The sequence below is a fragment of the Ovis aries genome, chromosome 1, assembly GCF_016772045.2.
Source record: "Ovis aries strain OAR_USU_Benz2616 breed Rambouillet chromosome 1, ARS-UI_Ramb_v3.0, whole genome shotgun sequence".
Classification (NCBI taxonomy): domain Eukaryota; kingdom Metazoa; phylum Chordata; class Mammalia; order Artiodactyla; family Bovidae; genus Ovis; species Ovis aries.
In genome coordinates, this window is record NC_056054.1 from 10,913,922 (window position 1) to 10,930,420 (window position 16,499).

The 16,499-nt window shown below is 34.9% G+C and overlaps 1 protein-coding gene across 4 annotated transcripts in view; it reads left to right on the forward strand.

Annotated features, from left to right (window-relative positions):
- The window catches only part of AGO3 (argonaute RISC catalytic component 3), a 125,481-nt gene that overhangs the window by 49,377 nt on the left and 59,605 nt on the right, over nucleotides 1-16,499 (forward strand). For 3 of the 4 annotated variants that reach the window (XM_004001795.6, XM_060393682.1, XM_042245406.2), the window contains exon 5: nucleotides 356-492. In XM_004001795.6, the coding sequence (XP_004001844.1) occupies nucleotides 356-492 (137 nt within the window). Of the gene's footprint in view, nucleotides 1-355; nucleotides 8,436-16,499 lie in introns of those variants that run through there. The other variant, XM_012097219.4, reaches the window with a different exon arrangement.

Below are 16,499 nucleotides of genomic sequence, written 5' to 3' on the forward strand. Positions count from 1 at the left end.
AAATACTGTCTTACAAACACATTTATCGAAGTAGCTTTTTGGTTAGTGATTGTTTATTCTGTAGCATTTTTTAAGGTAAGAACTATTTTTTAAAACTTTTTAAATAAAATTAAGCCTTACTCAAACTAATGTTAGTTTTAAGTATAGAGAATTTAAGTATAGTGAGGGATTTTTTTCATTTAGAATAGCTGCTTTTTGCTTTCACAAATTTGGAAAGCTTTTAGTTTCATATATTCATAATGATTGGCATTTTACTATGATAAGTTAAGATTATGTACTCTAGACTTACCTGTTCTTCAGATTTAAATATTAAATGGGAAGGAAAAGATTGACTATACCATTTTAATTCTTGTAGATATACACCTGTGGGGCGTTCGTTTTTCTCAGCTCCAGAAGGATACGACCACCCTCTGGGAGGGGGCAGGGAAGTTTGGTTTGGATTTCATCAGTCTGTTCGGCCTGCCATGTGGAAAATGATGCTTAATATTGATGGTAAGGGAATTTAAACCATATTCTGTGTTGGGTAGTTGATTTCTGCATGACCTCTGTGTGTGTGTGTGTGTATACATTTTATATATAATTATACATACTGGTGTCTTGAATTAATATTTGGACATACATGAAGACAAACATGTATTAAGAAAAACCTTTTTTTTTATTACATTTCATTTAGAAAACATTTATACAGAACTTCTCCTGGAATGCTATTAAACATGAAGTAAACAAATGAAAACAAATATAAAAGCCGTGACATGATCACCTGAGCTATTTATTATAACTCATTTTTGTCCTTAACTAGATAAGTCAGTATTCCATTATGAAATGCATATTTTAAAGGAAGAGAAGAAGACTGCTGGTCTTGGTGACCTGCAGAGTATGCCTGCCGCTGAGGTTTAATGTTGTGCTAGTCGCATTCTCATTTTTAGGGTTTTTTTTTTAAAGATTATTTTTAAGCGCATATTAGAAGTAGAGATAGTAGTATGATAAACTGCTATCTGTGTATCCATTACTCAGATTGCCCTGATTTTTCTACCTTTGCGTAAACTATACACATTTCTCCCTCTACTGCAGTAATTTTAAATCAGATCCCATACAGCATGTTATTTTGTCCCTACTACAGTATGTACCTCTGAAAATATGGATGTTTTCCTACACAGTCACAGTGCCACCATCGTATCTAAGAAAATCTGATCATTTTTTTGTAGCTTCTTATTCCCTGTCCACAGATTTCCCTGATAGTCTCAAAGGTTATCTTTCTGTAGTTAGTTGGTTCAAATCAGGATCCAAGCAAAATCCACACATCACATTTGGCTACTTTGCCTTTTAAAAATGTAGTAGTCCCATTTCCTTTTCTCTTGTTTTTTTTTTTTTCCTATTTTATGTCATTGACCTGTTGCAGAAACTTTCGCTTTTCCTCTAGAATATCCAAAAATCTGGATTTATCTTTTGTTTTCTTGTAGTGTCATTCTCTTGTTCCTTTATCTCCTATATTCCCTGGAAATGGAAGTTGGTCCTGGAAGCTTGATTCACTTCTGATTCATAAGTGCTCCATCGTGTATTGTGTTAGGAGGCACCCAGTATATAGTAGACCCAACTTCAGTGATAACTAAGATTGATCAGTATGTTCAGAGATCAGTATGCCAGAGCTCTCCATTGTATATTTCCCAATCAATCTTTCAGTTACTGATATTCCATTCATTGACCATTGTCACCTGAATCATTTATTTCAGTGTGGATTACCAATTAAAATTTTTTCTTATTCTGATATTCCTTTTGCATTAGATGGAATTCCTATATGGAAAAGTGCATTGTTGTGTTGGTAATTCATTGTCTTTGATAGCTTTCTTGCTTTTTGGCACAGTAGAATGTTCCAGATTCAACCTATATTTCTTCCTCTGTACCTGGCGTCAGCCATTCCTTCAAGGATCCCTGGATCTTTCCAGATCAGTGCATAGTCTCATCATCATTTTCAGCTGCATCTACCATTGTAAAGATGTATTGAGAAGATATTTTTTTTAAGTCGTCTTTAGGTATATACTGACTGCTTCCCTGGTGACTCAGATGGTAAAGAGTTTGCCTGCAATGCAGGAGACCAGGGTTCAATCCCTGGATCAAGAAGATCCCCTGGAGAAGGGCATGGCAACCCACTCCAGTATTCCTACCTGGAAAATCCCATGGACAGAGGAACCTGGAGGTCTACAGTCCATGGGATCGTGGAATCGAACACAACTGAGCAACCAACATTTTATTTTTATTTAGATGTATACTAGGGATGTTTTTATTTTTTTTCCATTTCAGAACATCATTCATGTATTTCTATTTTTAAGATAGATTCCAAGAGATGAGATTGATGGGTCAAAGGCAGATATGTTTTTAATTTTGATTATTATTGCTAGATTGCCCTCCAATGAGATTGTAAACAGTTTGCATCAGTAAATGAGGTTACCTGTTTCCCTGTACCGTTGCCACTAGATGTGTCAAACTCTAGATTTTTGTCAGTCAAATTTGGAAGAAATAGTTTCCTTATGTACCATTTTGCATTTGGCCATCCTTTCTCATATGTATGGGTCACCATATTTCTTTTTTAAAAAATTAATTTTTTATGTCCTTTGCTCCTTTTTTTCTGTTGGATTATTGGTCTTATTTACTGAGAGAGCTTTCTAAATCAAGGAAATTAGCCCTCTGTGGTATGAATTGCAGATATTATCCCTGGGTTGTTATTTGTCTTTGATCTTTGATATTATTTTTGCTTTTTATCCTGTAGAAATTTTTCTTTTGGTGACAGGTGTGTGTCTCAGTCAATCCTTTCTTTTGTAACTTTTAATATTAACTAGGGCTGGTGTCATTTTTCTCTTCCAAGATTTCTAGGCTCTTCTTATGTATATCGTTATATAGCTTTAGAAACACCTTGTCAGATCTAGTGGGTGTGGGAGGATGAGCTGTTACTTTGACTGTGACTCCATTATATTTTTAAATTAAGTTATTGAGTCTTAAACACTGAATCTTTCTGTCCAAGAAAATGCTATGCCTTTCCATTTGTTCAGGATTACTTTTTTTTCCTTCTGGAGTGTTTTAAAATTTTCTTTCCTAGTGACTCAGACAGTAAAGAGCCTGCCTGCAATACAGGAGACCTGGGTTCAATCCATAGGTTGGCAAGATTCCCTGGAGAAGGGAATGGGGACCCACTCCATTATTCTTGCCTCTAGAATCCCGTAGACAAAGGAACCTGGCGGGCTATAGTCCATAGGGTTGCAAAGAGTTGGACACGATTGAGTGACTACCACTTTCACATAAAATTTGCCGTTTCGTATTATCATTCCTGGATATTTTCTCTCTCTTTCTCTTTTTTCTTGTTAAATGAACTTATATTCCAACTAGTTATTTTTTATATACATGAAGTCTTTTAATTGCTATATAGTAACTTTTTTCTCTCTGCCTTATTGAATTCCATTAACTTTTCAAGTTATTTCCTTGCAGTTTCTAGGTTATCATCATTTTATCTGCAATAGTGATAGTTTTACCTCTTTGGATTTTTACACCTCTAATATTTTTTATCAGGTTATATTGACTAATTAGAACAGTGTTAACTGTTAGAGAGTAGTGGGCATCCTCTTTGTATTCCTTACTTTAGAAGGAATGCTGCAGTATTTCTGCATTAAGTATGATGAGTGCATGTATATATGTATATGCTTAGAAGCCTCTGTTGGTTTCCATTTTATTGAGTACTTTCAATCAATAATGTATGTTTTTTGTCAGATGTCTTTTTAGTATCTGGGGAGTTCTTTATATGCTGTTTTCTCCCCTTTTAAAAAACACTGAACTAAATTTGTGTTTCTAGATTCTTTTAATGTGGTGCTGAATTCTGTTTTTTAACACTTTACCTTTTTAATCAAGTTGCAAAAAAAAAAAGCAAGATTGATCTGATCTGCAATCTTCTCTTTTTTAATGCAGTCTTTTTCAAGTTTTGGTATTAATCTTTAATTTCACAAAAAATTTGGAAGTTGCCTGTGCTCTAAAATGTATGACAGTTTTTAAATAGTGTTAAAATTATCAGCTCTTTTAAGATTTCATGAAATTCCCATGTAAAATTTTGTAGCCTGGTTTGTTACATTTTGTTCAGTGAATAGTTCTTTTAAAGCTTTCATTTATTTTGTGAAAATCAGTCTGTTTAGGCTCTCTGTATTCAGTTTTGCTAGTTATATCTAATTAGAAAATTATATACTAGAAAATTATTTACTAAGTGGTCTCTTTTTTTTTTTAATTTTATCTATTTCTGTCGTTTATCCCCATTAATTCTTTTTTAATCTTTGTGCTTTCTCCTTTTTACTCTTAATTAGGAGAGGTAGTACTCAATGGCACCCCACTCCAGTACTCTTGCCTTGCAAATCCCATGGACAGAGGAGCCTGGTAGGCTACAGTCCATGAGGTCACTAGGAGTCAGACATGACTGAATGACTTCACTTTCATTTTTCACTTTCATGCATTGGAGAAGGAAATGGCAACCCACTCCAGTGTTCTTGCCTGGAGAATCCCAGGGACAGGGGAGCTGGTGGGCTGCCGTCTATGGGGTCGCACAGAGTCGGACACGACTGAAGTGACTTAGCAGCAGCAGCAGCAGTACTTTAATCACCCTGTTTTCTGCTCCTCACTCTGCCACCTGCCTCCACCAAAGAGGTTTTGGAATTTTTTCTGAGCTCTCTGGCCTTGTCTTCTGACTCCTCAGTTTCTTTTTTAGCCTAATAAATTTTTCCCTCTACTTTTCTTCAGTTACCTTAGTTGTTTCCCCAACTTCTTTTTTCCCTCCTACACTGGGTCTTCCTTGTGGCCCGCCAGCTTTCTCTAGCTGTAGCATGTGGGCTCTAGAGCGCACTGACTGAGGCTCAGAGGCTCAGCAGGCCTCTCTGGTTGCCACGTGTGTGTGGGCTTATTTGCCTCTTGGCATGGGATCTCAGTTCTCAGACCAGGGATCAAACTAGCATCCCCTACATTGGAAGGCGGATTCTTTACCACCAGACTACCAGGGAAGTCCCTTTCCTAACTTTTTGAACTATAGTCGTAACTCAGTTAATTTCATTTTTCTCATTAAAAAAAGAATTTAAAATGATTATTTTGGAAATTCCCTAGCCATTCAGTGGTTAGAACTCCATGCTTTCATGCTTAGGGTCTGGGTTTTGTCCCTGGTCAAGGAACTAGCATCCCACAGGATTATATTATTTTCTCAAAACACCACAGATTTCATTTGTATTTCCTCTATTATCCAGTGTTGTTTGAGATAACTTTTTAAATTTTCATATTGAAGATCTTTTTATTTTCAGATTGTGTTGTAAATTTCTAGTTTCATTGTGTTTATCAGAGAATATAGTTTGTATTTCTGTTTTTAGAATTTATTGAGGTCTTTTTTTTAGTAACCTAACATCATCAGAATTTATGAAATGAAAGTTCAATAGCTCTTTGAGAATAAGATACAATCATTTTTTAGGATAGAGTTAAATGAATATCCTTTAGCTCTTCAGTTTTGATTATGTTGTTTACATCGTCTATTTCCTTATTTCTGTTTACTTGTCTCAGAATGGGAGAAATAAATTTAAGCTTCCTATCATGTTTCTATTTCTTTTTATACTTCCACTTTCTTAATTTGCTACCATAGTATTAGGAGCATATGTATACCTGTTTTTATTCTTTGTTGTAATTTATACCTTTACAATGATAAAGTGTACTTTTGGGCCAAAAATCTACATTATCTGACAGAAGGATTACAATCCATGTGGTCTGTTTTCTGTGCTTTTTAAATGCTAGTTCTGTTATTAGGAACCCTATCAGTGGTTACCTTCATACTCTCATTTAATACTCATCTTTCTCCCTCTTCAAAGCAGTATCTTTTGCTTTCCTTAATAAGTAACTTTTATGTTAACTTTATTCTCTTCCTTCCCCTCCTCTCCTTTATTAACTAGTTTTAGCCAACATAGCATTATTATATTGTTTATTATGATTTTACTTAAATTTCTACTACTTGACTCTCAGCTTTGACTCTGTTGCTGTAAAGTGTGCCCTCAGTTAGTTTATCCTGCTTTTTATGATTGTTCTGTTCTCCATGTATTTGCATACACTGTTATTCCCATGGTTTTGAGCATGTCACAGCTACATTCCATCTGTGCTCATCTTATACAGTTGTATGTCTTGGTGCTAATTGCAAGTCCTTTTGCTAGACTGTTTCTGGGCATCTCTTGGTTGCAGTTTGTCCTCAAGTTACTTCAGGCCTTCCTGAAGTAACTTCCTGACTCATATGAGTAAGAACTGAGGTTTTTTGCATATTGAAAACCATTTGTCTATAGCCTTATTCCTAAAGGGGACTGCTTGATTAGACATAAAATGATTGAATCACACTTTTTTTTTCTAATTCTGTTTTTTTATTGAAGTATAGTTGATATACAAATTGTGCCAGTATCTACTGCACAGCATAGTTACTCAGCTATAGATGTATATACATTCTTTTTTTTTTTTTATATTCTTTTCCATTATGGCTTATCTGAATTATACTTTCTTGAGTTTCTGATAGATACTTTCCCACTGTCTTCTGACACTGAATTTTCAGTAGAGAATTAGGATGTCAGCTGATTTTCTTGTCCCTTATAAGTACCTTCTTTTTTTGTCTGGTTGCTGAAAATATTTTTTATAATTATTTTGCTAGATTTTTTTCTTCAGTGTTGACTATTTTGAGTCAGTTTTATTTAAAACATGGGATCCCCTTTGAGGATGTAGGTTCAACTCTTTTATCTTTTTTTTTTTTAATCTGTCATTTTATTTTCTTTTTAAAAAATTCTATCCTGCTTGTTCTTTACTGTTTCTTTTATGGTATAATTTTTACCATTTGCTCATTGTAGTTTTGTCTTCATTTTTTTAATTTGAAAAGTCTTTTTCTTCCATTTCTTTCATGAGTTCTGCAGTGCTTATTTCATTTTCTCCTCTTACCTGTTTGTCTTTCCCTGAGTTCTTAAATTTCTGCTCTGAGCTCTTTCTTCATAGCTGCATTAAGAAATTTCGGATTCATATTGAAAAGTAGTGTTATAGTTTTATCTATTTTGTAGTGGTGTATTTTGTTGAGTTTTCTTTGTCCGGGATGTTGTGCTGCTTTTTTACATTTTTTAAATGGTATTTTTGTATAGATACTTGCCCCTTTCGTTACTCGTATTTGAGTGAGATAAGTTTTCTCAAACCACCTATTAGAAGAGACTGGAGTGGGAGAAGGAGGTGGGACAGGACATTAGGAGCAAGGTGGTTTTCCAGGTTTCTCTGCTCAAGACCTATTCTCTTCTGTTCTGATGGATTCTTTCTTCAGAATAAAGCCACATCTCCTTTGCCTCTCAGTAATAAATGTTTAAGGACTTTCTGCTACCAAGGAATTCAGCTCTCGCCTTTTAAAGTACATGCTCAAATGTTAACAGTTAGAGAATCTGTGAAGGGTATATGGTAGTTCATTGTACTATTCATTTAACTTTTCTTCAAGTTTTAAATTACAGAAGGACAGTGCAGCCTTGGTTTTAAAAGGGAGTCCTATCTGAGACCTGTCACTTCTGGTTCACCCTCAATTGACTCTCATGACACTTTCTACACTCCTTTCTCTACTTCCTTCTGAGAGCCCCCCATTCAGTTTCAGTACTAAGCATTGCAGTTCCCATTTAGGATAAGACCCTCTCTTTCTGGAGTAAAAATTTGCTGCTGTTGCCCCACTAGAGTGTCTTTCATCTTTCATGACTTTCTCCTTTGCAGAGGTTCCCAAGTATTTGGGGCCATATTTACTTACAATTTGGCACTTTCAGATTTTAATTGTCTCCTAGGTTCATTGAAGATATAGGGTTTCTTCTCTTTTCTTTTCTCTCTCTCTCTTTTCAGATTATCTTTGTTGCTCTGTAATGAGTTCTAGGGGGAAAGTGGGAAATTTTGGAAATAAACTGCTGCTATTTTCCTATTGGAACTTACAAAGTTCTGCTTTGGATATTACAAAAATTTCTAAATAACTCATTGGTCAAAGAAAATTTTAAATATTTTAAACTAAAGGGTAATGAAAATAGTACATACAAGAATTGGTATGACTAGCTAACGCAATTCTTAGAGAGAATTTAAAACCTTAAATGCCTATTAGAAAGGGAGAAAAGCATCAATGACCTATATATTCATCTTAATAAGTTAGAAAAATAACATAATTAAATGCAGAGAAAAATAGAAGGAAATAAGAGTTTAAAAAAATTAATGAAATAGAAAACAAATTTACCTCTATCCTGTATGTAGGAAGACTTCAAAAATTTTAAAGAAGGATAGTGACATGATCATATTTGTTTTCCAGAAAGAGACCTCTGGCAGCAGTGTGGAGAATAGATAGAGGAGAAAAAAACTAATCTGAGAAGCCAGTTAGGAGGCTTTTTCAATCACTAGTTCAGGTAAGAGATGGTGATGGTATAATGTGGGATGGAGAGGAAGGAACATATTACAAGATTAAATTGAAAAAATAGGTTTAAAAACCATGTCCAGAAAAAAAGTTTGGGTGTAGTCACTGGTACATGGAACTGATTGAAAATAAATAGACCAGAAGGTTAACTAGATTTTTGAAGGAATTGGTTTTTGGACGTAAGAAAATATATATAGAGAGATTGGGTTTACACAGTTGTAGGGGCAACCTAGTCAAGTCTGAAGTTCTTAGTGTAGGCTATCAGGAAGGGCAGGCTAGAACGAACGGGTGTGGGCTGAAGCTGCTGTCCATAAGTGGAATTTCTTTTCTCTCTTAGTGACACCTCAGCCCCATTTTTAAGGCCTTTCAACTAACTGAATGAGGTCCACCCACATTATCCAGGATAATCTCCTTTACTTAAAGTCAACTGATCATGGAATTTAATTATATCTATAAAATACCTTCACCACAATATCTAGATTTGTGTTTGATTGAATGGCAACTTGTAGCCTAGCGATATTTATATATTTAAAATTTTAAAAATAAACTCGTACCTGGCCTATAAAATTCTATGATTAAAAATATAATAATAATTTTAAAATTCTGTGATTATTCAGTCTTTGAAACAACCTTCATATTCCCAAACCTTTAGTAACTGCATTTATTTTATAAACTGGCTTTCGAGAAGTGCATACTCACCAACATACATTCAGAATAGTGACTCATTCATATCATTATGAACGATGATTCTGAATATGGGAGGGAGATCTGCTTTCACTGGTTAGTTGGCAGTTTATACCATGTATAAAAAGATCAAATGTTAATATGTTTAACACTTGAGGATTCTGTGGAACATACAGAGAGTCATCTAGTATGTAGTTGGAAATGCAGATGTGAAAATCTGTAGTGGAGTGAGGAAAAGGTAAAAGTTTTGGGAGTCCTTAGTACATATATCCATATTTGAAACTCTGAAAATGGAGAATTTCCTTTAGAAATAATATTTAGGTTGAAAAAAGAAATGAAAAGGAGAGAGCCATGGAGAATACTAGCATTTAAGGAAGAAAGAAGAACCAGAGAGCAATTAATAATTGTTATAGGCAGTATTAGAGCCAAGAAATGGTGTCAAGGGAGGAAACATATTCAGAGAATAGATGATTTCACAGTTAAGCAGTGGAGCTCTTCCAGTAAAATCAGCAGTAAGACAGGGATGTCAGTGCTATGGTATTTAGTCACTACTGTGTTTGCTAACTTCTGTTCTTCTTACAGGCTTCAGTCTGCATGTTACTTCCTTGAAAAGCAGTAACTGACACCTTCTCCCCCAATCCAGCCATCTCCCCCGCATCCAACCATCCCCCAAGAGTTACACATTTCTCTCAAGTATTCTTATAGCACAGTATACTTCCCCAGTAATACCATGTGTCACCTTGAATGTGTTTATTATTCTTTGTCTCCTGTTATAATGAAAGCTCTGTGAAGCTAGGGACTGTCCACCTTATTCACCAGTGTATATATATAACCTCTGTGCCTGACACAACTCCTGGGCATACTAAGCAAAGAATGAATAAATAAAACTAAGAACATGGAGGAGGAGTGTCTAATTGAATCTGGAAAGTTAGGAAAATATTTGTAGAAGTAAATGATGTCTTAGCTGGGCTTTTGTCAGTGTGATGGCATCAGGAGTTTGGGTCAAAAAGGGGATACACAGGAATGAAAAATTTCTGAGAGGTCTCCTAAGTAAAAAAATTTATGGAAAGATATAAGCAAAAATCTGAATGAAAGAAATATATTAAGCTTATTGAGAAGACTCTGTTTGATAAGGTATCAGTTCTCCAAAAATTAATCTGTAAATGAATTTTAAGTAAAATCCCAATAGGGCATATAGTGAAACTTGAGAAGTCTGTATTAAGATTTATATGGAAAAATAAGTGACTGTGATGAATCAATGTAATTTACAATTAAGTTGGCATTTTGGATCACTGAGGAAAGAGTGAAATATTTAATAAATGGTATTTATACAGTTGTTAACTATAAGAAAAAAATAATTAAACCCATCTCATATCATATCCCAGATTTATTTCTAGGTAGATTATAATCTAAAATTTGAAAAGCAAAGCTTTAAAATTCTTTCAAGAAAATACTGATAAGCTTGGCTGCATCAAAAATTTAAAGCTTATTTGTTACAGATGAATCATAAACAAAGTTAAAATGCTAAGAGAGTATTTACAGCATATATAACCAAAAACTTTACAGGGAGATCAGTTTAAAAAAAAAAAATAGCTAATTCGCAAAAGAGGAAACACAGATGGTCAATAAACCCATGAAAATCAAATTCTCAAATTCATTATTAGTCAAGAAAATACAAGTGAGATCGGTACCATTTGACACCTATCAAATTTATAAAATTTTAACAGATGTTGGTGAGGATAAAGTATAAGGAAATATCTTGTGCACTCTTTATAGGAGTATGATTTGATACAGCTTTGGAGAGCAGTTTTCAATATCTAGAAAAGATGAAGTGAAAATGAAATTGAACATATCTTAAAACCCTTAATGTACCATAGAGGTATCTTGCATACTGAGATATTTTTTGCTGTAGCAGAAAATTAGAAACATCCTGATTCCTGTGAATAATAGGATAAGCAAATATTGGAATGAGTACATGAATATTGTCATATTGTGGTATACACTATTATATGTAAGTTAAATGAATGAACTAAATATACATATATCAACATGGATTTTTCTTAAAGTTCTCTCTTATCTTAATGAAATGAAATAAAGCCTAAAATTTTAAATGGGTTTATTTTGAAACTGTAATAATATGTACTGGTGCTGTGAAAAATAATGAGGGAAAGTATTGCACTGACCACCTTACTTGCTTATATTTCCTTTCTCGTTTGTATGATTTTGCAACCTTTGCACTTGGTATATTTTACTGAACAAAATAGTCTTTATTGAACTTGAGATCAACTGGAGAAGATTATTTTATTGAGCAATATATGATGAGTATTGCAGAGAAGACTGAACTGAACTGAATAAATACAGTGGGACTGTGCAACAAAGGAATCCATTCTAGTCTCAGTGATGAAGGAATTTTTCTCTGAGGAAGTGACAAATGGGAGCTTAGGTAAAATTTGTGGTGATGATAAACATGGAAAAGTACTTTAAGAAAGCAAGCAATTTAATTGTAATAGTGACTTCATCTTGTTTTCAAAATGATTGTTTTCATGGTATATAGTATCTTAACTCTCAACTATATAACTAAATTTAATGAATTTTACCAATCTAAGAAAGAAAAAAAATTTTTTTCTTCACATTTCATCATCTCTGAAATTGGGAGATGTCTTGCAGTGTATGGCTTGTCACAATTTAATTGGAAAATTTGGCAACTACAGTACTGATGTACCTTACCATAATTGGGCTTTTAGAGTCAGTGAAATACAGTATACTTGTTAGGCCAGACTCAGTTGCAGTTTGCATTTTGTTTTTCTAAGTACGCATTTTAAGAGTACCAGAGTAACTATAGGAATTCCCTGGCAGTCCAGTGGTTAGGATTCCATGCTTTCACTGCCAAGGGCACGGTTTCAATCTCTGGTCAGGAAACTAAGAGCCTACAAGTCACAGTACAGCCAAAAGAACAAAAAGAATTAATATTTATTAGTTGTATCTCCCTGAAGATACCTGTCACAGATAGAATGCTAAACATTTTACATTAATTACGGTCAGCCCTCATTACCTGGGTACCATGGATTCTGAGGGCTGACTGTAATGCATCATTTTCTACAAGGGACTTGAACTTCCACCGCTTTTTGATGTACAAAGGGAGTTCCAGAACCAATCTTCTGTAGGAACCAAGAGACAACTGTATCTCATCTGAACATCATCATTGTTGTATGAGTTAGGTGATACCTCCAACTGAAGTTTAGAGACACAATCTCTAAATTTTCTCTCTCTAAAGTGAGTTTCTCCCTCTAAAGATCACATAGTTTGTATTTTATATTTATATTACTTTATATGTAATGTAACCTATTAAGTGTAGAGGCACAGTCATTTACATTTAAGTGATAGAGGTTAACTTTTCTGTTTCCAAAGTTTATGCTTTTAATATTCACAGCTTTTTCCTGTATCCTTTAAGAAGCAAGTTTCCTGACAGGACAAATTTCTGACCCAGGACATCTGAGTTAGAATTGTTTTTTTATTTTTATATACTTTATTTGCTTCTTTGTGCTTTTCAGTAAAATGTAGCTTTCTATAGCATATTCACTGTTTTGCTGCTAGAAGAAAATGGTCAGAATATATAAGCAGAATTTGATAATTATTTATTCTGCTTGAGTCAGAAGTTCACACTGAATATGCTTTCTTGCAAGGAAAACAGATTTCCAATAAATAATTTATTAATCACAATATTAGTGTCACTTGCTTCATATGATTGCCTTAAGTTCAGGTATACGATCCCTCAATGAAAGTGAAAGTCAACAATTTGATTTTTATAGTATTCAAATTAGTCCTCAGAAGCAGAACAAAGCAGAACCTTTCTTTAGGGTGAAACAGGCAAGCAGCAGGTTTATCAACACTGATCAAACTCAGCCAAGTAAAGATACCTGTATCAGGCTTTATTTAGTCTAACCTCACATTAGAAAAAGTATTTTCCAGCAGGAATTTCAGTGACAGTTTCCAACAAATCTGTTTCTTGATTTACACTGCTTCAGGCTAATTGAATATGTTCTTCATATTTGATGCACAGCTGTCGTCTTGGGATCAAACATCATTCTCTGTATCCATTTCTCTCCCTACCCCTCATTTTTTAATATTTAGAAGTTTCAGGAGAAAAGGGTACACAAGAAGCAAAAATTTTGATGTCTTACACATTGGAAAATGTATCAACAAACCTAAATGAAAGTTTAGCTGGGTTTCTGTGTTGGAAATAATTTTTCCTTCATAAATTTATCAGTGATGTTCCAACTTTTTAAATAGCTTTGGTGAAGTTTTGTTTCCCTTATATTACTTTGCTTTCTCGAAAATTTACTTACCTTTATCCTCTAAACCTCTTCACTTTTTCATTTTTGCTATTATGCTTTTAATTTCTAATCATTTTTTATTTCTTGAATGTTATTTTATAATAGCATACTATTCTTGTTTCACATATGGTAGTATCTTATCTTCTCTGTGCTCACTGAAGATAATTTACCTTCAGTTCAGTTCAGTCACTCAGTCGTGTCCGACTCTTTGCAACCCCATGAATCGCAGCACGCCAGGCCTCCCTGTCCATCACCATCTCCCGGAGTTCACTCAGATTCATGTCCATCGAGTCACTGATGCCATCCAGCCATCTCATCCTCTGTCGTCCCCTTCTCCTCCTGCCCTCAATCTCGCCCAGCATCAGTCTTTTCCAGTGAGTCAACTCTTCGCATGAGGTGGCCAAAGTACTGGAGTTTCAGCTTTAGCATAATTCCTTCCAAAGAAATCCCAGGGTTTGATCTTCAGAATGGACTGGTTGGATCTCCTTGCAGTCCAAGGGATTCTCAAGAGTCTTCTCCAATACCACAATTCAAAAACATCAATTCTTCGGCACTCAGCCTTCTTCACAGTCCAACTCTCACATCCATACATGACTACTGGAAAAACCATAACCTTGACTAGACGGACCTTAGTCGGCAAAGTAATGTCTCTGCTTTTGAATATATTATCTAGGTTGGTCATAACTTTTCTTCCAAGGAGTAAGCGTCTTTTAATTTCATGGCTGCAGTCACCATCTGCAGTGATTTTGGAGTCCCACAAAATAAAGTCTGACACTGTTTCCACTGTTTCCCATCTATTTCCCATGAAGCAATGGGGCCAGATGCCATGATCTTCGTTTTCTGAATGTTGAGCTTTAAGCCAACTTTTTCCACTCTCCTCTTTCACTTTCATCAAGAGGCTTTTTAGTTCCTCTTCACTTTCTGCCATAAGAGTGGTGTCATCTGCATATCTGAGGTTATTGATATTTCTCCCGGCAATCTTGATTCCAGCTTGTGTTTCTTCCAGTCCAGCGTTTCTCATGATGTACACTGCATAAAAGTTAAATAAGCAGGGTGACAATATACAGCCTTGACGTACTCCTTTTCCTATTTGGAACCAGTCTGTTGAGTTTTCTTTTTCTTGCGCATGCTTCTTGTTCCTCCAAATTCTGTTTTGTTTGTTTGTTTTGATCACTGTCCTCCATTTCAGAAGCTTCCTTCAAGTATGTGGTGTCCTTGATTATTTATTCATGATGCAGTGGGAATCTAAAACATTGACTCGATGCTTTGAATTCATTAGTGGGACTAGTTGACTTTGAGCTTTATCATAGAGTGGTTTAATTGGGCTGATCCTAGGGAACCTATAATGTTAGTGACCTTAGTTAGGTCTTTCCTCTTAGCTAGTCAATTACCCAGACTTCAGACTCCTGCCTGAAGGGTAATAGTCTTGTTATATGCATTCTGGAAGCCAAGTTGGGGATTTTGGCTTGGGGAGTGTCTGCATTCAGGAATTAGTATTTATGGTCACTTAATTATTTGTTTTGGGTACAGTCTTGTGCCCTCAGCTGTGCCTGACATCTTCCCTCCAAAAAGTCTTTTACTTTTTCCAGAGAATACACTTACAGATTATGCCAGGATAAAGATGAGGCAGTTGTTCCACAATGTGAATGGAGCTAGACAGGCATCTAGGACTTTACCTGCTTCTTAAACAGCTTCTCTCTTTATTTTTCTGCACCGCCTCTGTTCTTCTATCACCAGTTTCAGAGGCACCTGATGCTACCGTTTCTCACACCTTTTGAGAATCCCATCTGCTGTGTCAGTTACAGCTTATCTACTTGTTTTCCATCTTCGAAAATGGTACATTTTCTATTTTCGATCCTCCCTTCCTTCTAGAGTTATGCTTTTTTTTTTTTTTTTTTCTCCTTAATTCCTTACCAGAGTTTTAGTGGAGTTTGGGGAAGGAATGAACTGAGTTGCTTGACCAGAATCTATTGTTAAAATGGAGAGGCTTTGTCTGGTTATCTTTAAATTCTAACCCACAAAGGAGTCCCTTATATAGTAGATACTTGAATGTTTAAAGGGATGAGTAAGTCTTGTTTTATTATCTGTAAAACTCAGTTGGTAAGTTTGGGCTAGAGACCTAGTTTCTTGCCACCTGGACCTCTCAACAGGCAGGGTTGGTTAAGTGTCCTCGTGATATTGTGGCTGGCTTCTTTGGAGCAAGCAGTCCATGAGAGAGCAAGGCAGATGCTGTAATGACATTAAGGCCTAGTATTGAAAGCTATATTCTGCCAGTTTTGTAATGTCTTATTAGTTACATAAACCAGTTATATTCAGTGTAGGAGAGACTTACACAAAGGTGCAAAATCCCATGAGGAAAGACTTAGTAGGGATCATGTTGGAGGCAGACTACCACATGATATTTCTATCTTCAAATAGAAGAAAAAATTAAATAGAAAGTAAGAAATAATAAAACTTGAGCAAAAGTTAATTAAATAGAAAACAAACAGTATAGAAGATGAATGAAACCAAAAGTTGATTCCTTTAAAAAAGTTAAAAATTTTAAACTCCTAGGAAGGCTAATCAAAAAAAAAGAAAAGAAATAACCAAACAGATTATTAGTGTCAAAAATTAAAGAAGGGTTTATCATTAAAGATCTTTCAGAAGTGAAAGGTTGATAAGGGAACAGTTATATACTAATTAATTTGATAACTTACGCACAATGTTAAAAAGTTAGCTCAAAGAAAACTGGAGTAGTCTGGTATCTGTTAAGAAATTGAATTCATAATCCTTTCTAACAAAACTCCAGTCCCAGTTGATTTCGTTGCTGAAATTTATCTGACATTTAAGAAAAAATGATACCAGTCTTACACAGATTATTTCAGAAAACAGAAGAAAAAAGGCGTTTCCACTCAATTTTATGAGGCTCGTATTCCTCTGAATCTGACACCTGACCAAAAAAATGTAATCTTCTCAACAGACAGAAGAATCATTTGACACATTTTAATGTTATCATGATAAAAATTTGTAACACAGTAGCAGTAAAAGGAAACTTCTCC